At 38.4% G+C, this 8279-nt stretch overlaps 1 protein-coding gene across 2 annotated transcripts in view; it reads left to right on the forward strand.

Moving 5' to 3' along the window:
- The window catches only part of mpzl2b (myelin protein zero-like 2b), a 20385-nt gene extending 12655 nt beyond the window's left edge, over positions 1 to 7730 (forward strand). For both annotated transcript variants that reach the window (XM_026181835.2, XM_026181834.2), the window contains exons 2-5: positions 3557 to 3726; positions 3923 to 4136; positions 4764 to 4926; positions 5904 to 7730. In XM_026181835.2, coding sequence (XP_026037620.1) covers positions 3557 to 3726; positions 3923 to 4136; positions 4764 to 4926; positions 5904 to 6042 — 686 coding nt within the window. In that variant the 3' untranslated portion in view covers positions 6043 to 7730. The remainder of the gene's footprint in view (positions 1 to 3556; positions 3727 to 3922; positions 4137 to 4763; positions 4927 to 5903) is intronic.
- The last annotated feature ends 549 nt before the right edge of the window (positions 7731 to 8279 follow it).

Below are 8279 nucleotides of genomic sequence, written 5' to 3' on the forward strand. Positions count from 1 at the left end.
TAGGTACACATGTTCAGCAGCTTGCTAACGCAAATATCTTGTCAATCACATGGCAGCAGATCAAAGCAATTAAGCAAGGTGACCTGCCGAAGTTCAAACTAAAAAACGGGAAGGAAGGGGATCCAAGTAACCGTGAAAGTGGCATTTTTGAAATACTTAGACCAGACAGGCTGGTCGGAGTATCTCAGAAACTGCAATGGTCTGAAAAAGAAAGCACATCCAGTATCCGTCAGAGGAGAATAATGGGCCACTACCTTGAGTTTATATGAAGGCAACAGTAACTTAAAATAACCACTTGTTACAACCAAGCTGTGCAGAAGAGCATCTGAATGCACAACACATCAAACCTCAAAGCAGGTGGGCAGCAGCAGCAGAATGCACACTGTGTGACACTCCTGTCAGCCAAGATCAGTAAACTGAGGCTACAAGTTGCACAGACTCACAAAAATGGCATAACAAATTACAGAAGTGGAAAAAGATTGTCTGGTATGATGAGCCTGGATTTCTTCTGTGACCATTCAGATGGTATCCGACGTAAACAACATGAAAGCATGGATCTGTTCTGCAGTGATTCAGCCTTGTGGTGGTTTAATGGTGTGAGGGAAAGAATTTCTTTGCGCACTTTGGGCCCCTTAGTACTAACGGAGCGTCGTTTAAACACCACAGTATTGTTGTTGACCATGTTCATCCCTTTATATGACCGCATCACTCATCTCATGATGGCTGCTTCTTAAACTGATCTCAAACTGTTTTCCTGAAAATAACAATTCACTAGCTAGGACCACATCCTCACTTTAGGTTTCACAGCATTTCTAGTAGATAATGACAGATGGCTTGAGCATAAATTGAGGCTGTGGTTTGGGGAAAGCCTGAGAGTTGACTGGCAGCAGCTCTCAGGCCAGGCAAATCCCCATGTACCAATGAGAAGTGAATGAATTGAAAAAGGAAGGAAGGGAGGGACGGTGGGGCACGAAAATGAACAGCTTGTAGTGCCAGGAGGGTCGAACTACAATGAGTTCACTGTACCTAATAGTCTCCACAGTCACTAAATCTGAATCCATCTTTGGGATGTGCTGGAAGAGGAGATCATCACGCATATGCAGCTGACAAATCTGCTGCAACTGTGCAATGCTGTCGTGTCAGTATGGACCAAAATCACTGAGAAATGCTTCCAGCTCCTTGTAGAATCTATGCCACAAAGAATAAACACAGCTGTGAAGGCAAAAAGGGGTCCAGCAAGGAACACCTTAGTATTAATAAGCTGTACCTAATGAAGTGCCCAGTGACTATATATGCCACACATACCGTTACTATCCACAATTCATGCCTTAATCCATGCAAGTAATTTCATTAATATTTATTTTTTTAATATCCACTTTTTTGTGGATATTAAAAAAAAATCAACATGCCATACATGCAATGTGTCGGTTTGACTGTAGACATTTGAGAATTTAAAGGCTTCAGCAACAGCTGTAATGTTTACAATCAAAAGCCAAACACTGTGAAAAAGCTTCTTGTATAAGAACAGCTTATATATAAAAGAGGAAGTCAGAGCCCCAACTTTCTATATAAAATGACATAATATATTTAAAAAATAAATATGTATGCATAGCTGCAGCTGTCTGCAATTCAACTTTATGCAAAAAACTATAAAAACGACTTTTAATTTATTTTGGAAGAAGTTCGAACATATACATTCACATTAAGTACAGCATGTTTGTGCTGCTCATGATGGATCCCAAACCTTTATTTTTCCTTTATTGTGGCTTCCTTTTCTTTCACTGTGTTTCTCTGCATGTTGTCTTGAGGTGTCTTCTGACTGTTTTTAAGAATGCCAGTCACTCATCTTCCTTTTTGCATGTCATTCTGAGCAACTGACGCCAAAATCCACTTGAACCAGCTGCTATTTGCAGCTTAACTTGTGTGTTGTTTTCGAATGTAAATCTAAGCCATATGCAACATGGATTTTGCATTCTTCTTTAACTAACATGTGATACGTGAGCTGGACAGCATTTGGTCATACAAAGTCATTTCTATATCTGATATCTGAGCAGGAATCTATTCAACATTTTAGGAAACATCTTTAATTAACAAAAAATCCATGTTTGCAGTGTGATTCTTACTTCTAAACAGGAAACTTGCACATAACCTCTGACTGCAGGGTTGTTTGATGTGTGATCACAGTACTTTTGGTTTTTTCCAATTAGTTTTCATTTTGTTTAGTTTTGACTTTTTTCTCTTTAAGTCATCTTAGTTTCAGTTAGTTGCGCAGAGTGAAGTTAGTTCTCCAAGTTTACAAAATAGTTTCAGTTGTGGTTTTTTCCCCCCCAAAAGTTAAATTTGATTTTAGTGAATTAAATATTTTTTCACTTCTGGTTTAAGTTTTCAGTTTAGCTGTAACTAACAATATTAACCTTGGTCTGTAAACACAGCAGATACATTGACGGGGTGTTCCCACACTCTCGGCCATGGAGGAGATAATTGAGAGGAGAACTGAAACTGGCCTTGTTTGTTTGACCATGGCTCAGGGGGTTGAGAAGCGTATCTGTAACCGGAAGGTTGCCGGTTCGATCCCCGGGCTCTCTGTCCTGGTCGTTGTGTCCTTGGGCAAGACACTTTACCCTACCGCCTACTGGTGTTGGCCAGAGGGGCCGATGGAGCGATATGGCAGCCTCGCTTCTGTCAGTCTGCCCCAGGGCAGCTGTGGCTACAACCGTAGCTTGCCTCCACCAGTGTGTGAATGCGAGAGTGAATGAATAGTGGCATTGTAAAGCGCTTTGGGTGCCTTGAAAAGCGCTATATAAATCCAATCTATTATTATTATTATTTGAAGAGTATCAGCTGTGTGCTCCCACAGAGCCTTGGAAAGCGTTGATAAGTTTTTCAGTAATTCAGATTTAAAGGCAAGTTTATTTGTATAGCACAAAAAATAGTTATTTCTAAAAACGTAACTACTCTTCTTTTATTAAGGTTAATGTGGTTTCTTAACTTTTATTCTTCTGTCTGTGTTGAGCTGCTTCCTTATTTACCAGGGATCTGTTAACCATTATACTAAAGAGCTTCACATCCCATTAATTTAGCATGGAAAGAAATCCTGTGTCTTACTGGTGCTGGAAGTCTCTGAAACTGCCATCTTTCATCTGCAACATATCACTAAAATTTGAAACATCCTAATCTGTTTATTGCTTCCAGGCTGGACTATTGTAATTCATTATCATCAGATTGTTCTAAAAGTTCCCTAAAAGGGCTCCAATTAGCAGATCTTGAGGTAGATTAACACTAACCTCATAGTAGGTGTGCAAGTACAGATGTTGTTAAATTACAATTTGCTGTGTTCGTTGTTGTACTGGCAGACATGTAAAACCACAGTCAGGCTGTGGAATAGATTGTCATGTCGTTGCCATAAGAAAGTAACAAACTCACATTTTATATTGAAAGGCAGTAAAGTTCTGAGGCACATGACATGGTGTGTCAAGGACATTACTGTGTTTAATGAAATGGGCAGTTTGAACTAACTTCAATCTTGATTGTTCTCGTTTGGTCGTGTTTATTTCAGGTGTGCGGCATGTTACTGGGATAGAAATTAGAACGGAGAAGGAAATGGAAGCAGTCAATGGGACGGATGTGAAACTAAGCTGCACCTTCAGTAGTACTCATCCAGTGACTCCAGGTTCTGTCACAGTATCCTGGTACTTCCAACCCCTGAATTCAAAACCCGGCGAGTCTGTGAGTATAAAATAGATTTTTTTTAAATGTAATAAAATTCAGTCCATAAGACTTTCAAATAATACCTAATTTCTTCCTCTCAATTTCAGTCTTGTATTAGCTTCTAGTTTTATATGTTTAAAGTTTCCAGTGTGTGTTAATATTTTCTATTTCTGCACTTCCTTTTTTTTGTCTTTTTCTGTAATGTATGTGGCAGCTGTTTTACTACGAGAATGAAACGCCTCACCCTCCAACGTCTCCGCAGTTCAAAGGGCATGTAGTGTGGTCGGGAGATATCATGAGAAAAGATGCTTCCATCACTCTCCAGGACGTGAATCCAACTTTTAATGGCACCTACAGCTGCCAAGTGAGAAACCCTCCAGACTTTCAAGGCAATATTGGAGAGATCAACCTCAGAGTGATCAACAAAGGTTAGACTATTGGACCTCAATATCAAAAATGACACCTCGTGGATTGAATGATATGATTCATGATTTGGTTTGCTACACAGTTTGTTATCTGCTAAACAATCTGCTAAACTGCTAAAAACAAATAAAGGAAGACTTTGAAAACATCAGCTCACAATGATCAAAAAAGATCATGCTCAATATCTTCTCTGATCTGGACTGGATGATGTGCTAGGAGCGAAAAGATGCCACATTGTTTGAGGGAAATTAAAATGATTAATCCACAGAGGGCTGAATTCAAAGACAGAGAAAAATACAGCAGGCTGGGCTATTTAGCCAAAATTTCATTGCAGTAACTTCAAATGATGGTCAGTAGTTTGTAAGGCACCAGAGACATTTGTATGTGTATGTATTAGAATAAGTCTTTTAAAGACTGATGCGTTGCATATATGACGACTCTGTTACTTTTGAGATGAAAAGTTTGACTCATTCATCGCATCGTTATCAGAAGCAGTACAGTGAGGGAAAAGAGACATTTAAAAAAAATAGAGAACGTTTTAGTATGTGTCATATGATTGAATGAAGCAGGACAGTGTGATTAACCACTGGGTCGCTCATTCATCTTTACTTTGTCTTCTTTCTTGCTCCTAGTGTCCCTCTCTGAGATAAGTTTCCTGGCGATCATAGTTGGAGGTGCTTGTGGTGTAATCCTGCTCATTCTCACTATCATTATGGCAGTGAAGTTCTACAAGAAAAAGAGAAGGGAAGATGACTTTGAGCTGCACGAGCACGATTTCAAAGACCCAACTGTGTGGTGAGGGCCAGAGAACTCTGTCTTTTGGGACTGGTGTGGACTCTGGTTGGCTGTTGGGTTGATTTTCCTGGAGGAGATGACTAATAAGGATAAGGGCATCTTCGTCTATGTTTTTTCCTCTATTGTGAATGTCTTGAATATTAATGTATTTTTTTTTTATTCAGTTATTTCAGTATTAGAGCTCAAACACCCTTTCCAGTCTGTACACTTTTGTATGTGTGTATATACTATTGAGACTTTTCTACAAAGTTGGTCCTGATTGTGACTACTGAATACTTTGTAACAGAATTTTTTAAATGTAGGTTATGGATTATAATCATGGTTGGTTTTTATAATGGTGGTTATTAATACTTGTTCACAGCAGCAGTTCTAACTGAATGAGTGAGGCTGTTTTTCTGTATAATCTTTAGCATTTTACCATTTAGTTAGCATCTTTCAATCACAGGTTATTTTATTGTAAATTTTATAGATGTCAATTTTAACTAGAGCACCTTTTTGAGGTAATTGTACGTGGTCTTCAACATAAAGAAAAGCTGATACTGCTGCGGTGAACTGAGTTAAATGCGCTCTGCTGCCTTCTACTAATGGGTTACATTACAGCTTTGGCAGGTGAAAGCTGTCTGGGCAAAATCTTCTGCTTTCTCGGTGAGCAGCAGCTGCAAGAACAACTGTTGCTTCACAGCACTTGTCATTTTATAAATCCAAGATCCAGGGAACAGTGAATGGGTTTTAGTGCAGAAGTCTTGAACTGTCGAAGGTAAGAATCAGTTCATTGATTTTCTGGGCTCTGGGCTGGGTTGGTTTCAAGTCGAGGAGTCTGGGTGTCTCCTTCTCTATATATAATATTTTTTTTTTGCTGAGGTAAACCAGTGTTGTTTTGTATATTTGCTTCCCTTTTGATTGAAGCCAGTATCCCACAAATAGTCCTTCTCATTGCATCTGTGTTTGTGTGTGACTGTTTGGTGGGGGTGCTTCAGCAAACCCGAGGAGGCAGAGCATCTGACAGCCTTGCAGAAGAAAAAAGAGGTCAGTTCAGACGATGAAGAGTCTGAGCCCAGCAGTGGAGATGATGATGATGATGATGATGACGATGACGACGATGACGATGATGATTAGATAGATGTATTTTTCTTGAATTCAATTTGTTCATTCACACAAATTTATTGGGCTGATCATGTGGATGTGATGCATTCAGAAAGTTTTGCGACCGCCCATGAAAAGCAAAAACTTCTGATTGAAATCTAATTTTTCCCTGTAAAGAAACTCTCCCCGTGCACCTCTGGAACACTTCCACCATAGAGGCTACTTTTAGATATTAACCTTATATTAAAATGTGAGTAAAAAGAGAAAAGCAGTGACTTGCAAATAAGTTAAAACTTTTATTTATTTGGAAAAAAAATCCCAAGAAAAAATGTTGACATATTACAATGTTTTTGTTTTGTTTTAAAATTTTATGTCAGCAGCATGTTTCATAAAATTCTGGATTTATTTCACAGTTTTTCTTAATTTCATCATGTTTTTTTAAGGAAGACTTGTTGACAGTATAGAAATGGATGTAGCTTCTGTGACACTGCTCCCTGGTCTCTGAAGTCTTTGAAGTTTTGAAGCTTTCAGATGACGTTGCCATCTTGGTTTTAAAAAACTGATATGATGAGGCTGATATGAAACCAGATCCTTAGATGATGTAATGCTGGTTTGTTTTAAGACTCTTTCATACAGCTTCTTCTTCTTTCTTTCTTTTTTTTTTTTTTTTGCCTCAAAGCTACTTCCATGTTTTATACTGTCTATGGATAAACTGAGCTTCTCTTGGATTCTCTTCTGAGACTTCTAGTTTGCTGCTCTCCAGTTTAAGATGAGCATATACAATAAAATATCTGTCAACATTTTATATCTCTTCTTAGTACTTTTTCAGTTAAATATCAGGTTATTACTGCATTCTGCTTTATTGACATTTTACTTGCTGCTTTATTGACATTTTACTTGCTGCTATAGTGTAGTTGACAGGATTAAAATATATTTGGCTGAACACACATGTTATCTTTGCAAAGCTACCTTTTTTTTCTTCCTTGCCAAAAAGCTTGCATTTGCAGACAGCAAATCTCAACCAATGACATTTCAGCTGAGAAAATCAAGTGTGTTAAGCTCCTAGCATTAAACAGAAGTCATGTGCAGATTACAACGGTTGGCTAAGCTCACTCCTTTTTAACTATTACAAATTATTTCCACTTCCCAATGTGACGCACCAACCAAAGCTGACTGATTCCAGCTTTTTCTGCACAAATAAAGAACTTACACGACTATTTCAGTACTCCACATACATACTCCAGTATATAGGTGCCGATGTCTGAAATGTGTTGAGTTGTCATTTCATTTTTTAATAACTGGGACAAATAAATGCCAGACTTGTTCACTGTACTGTTTATGATTGCTATGTTGCTTTGTTGTTGTGTAATCTCATTGGGGATTTCTACTCAAAAACTGGACATGTATTGCCCTTCTGGGGTGTCCATGAATGTTTACTGTTAAATAATTGAACTGTAGATGTGTAAAGCGTAGGCCCTAGTAAGATGTTTCATTGCTAACACTACCCTGTTGCCAGTGTAGATAGTGCTTATCTGTGCTGCTGCCACAAAAATGTGTCTCTTTCTTTCTTTCTAAAAGTTCACCAACAGGTTTATGAGCAATGACTACTGTTTACTTCACGGACAACTAGCAAGTTTGTGTTCTGCTTTTTGTATAAAAAGTGAAAAATAAAAATTTCTGTTCAGCGACTTTGGAATAAAGTTTTTTGTTTTAATCATAAAGGCTTGTGAATTCTTTTTGAATAGAAGGGATCAGGGTGTGTACAGAGAGGCTCGATATTAACAGCTCAGTAGCATGGAAGAGAATGCAACATACCAACTGTCAGCCACTCCTCGGTGTGTGTGACAGTGAGTTATTGTAAGTCACTCTGCCCTAAAACAGTTGATTGCAGCTTACAGTTTGTGCTGGAAAGTCACTTTGATGTTTTCTGTGTCTTCAAATAATTTGAAACACTCTCACTGGGACAGTTATTGAAAGGATATTGGTGACTTTACTTTGACACTGCTCACAAAGAGCATAAATTCACAAAAACATCAAACAGATGTGGAACACATCACTGGTAACTTGAATGCTCATTTTTTGTATTCCTGAAATTGAATTACATTGTTACCTGTTATGTTCATATCTGTCCTAAGATAAATCTAACTCAAGCTGCTGGAACAATATTAGTTACTAAGGTGGGGTGGAAAGACTGGGACGTGCAGGAACCTGCCTGGAATTGTCCAAGCTTGTCAAAAACCCCATCTGTCGCCCTACTGATTCATTTTTTC

This window comes from Astatotilapia calliptera, chromosome 10 (assembly GCF_964374335.1).
Source record: "Astatotilapia calliptera chromosome 10, fAstCal68.1, whole genome shotgun sequence".
Taxonomy (NCBI): Eukaryota; Metazoa; Chordata; class Actinopteri; order Cichliformes; family Cichlidae; genus Astatotilapia; species Astatotilapia calliptera.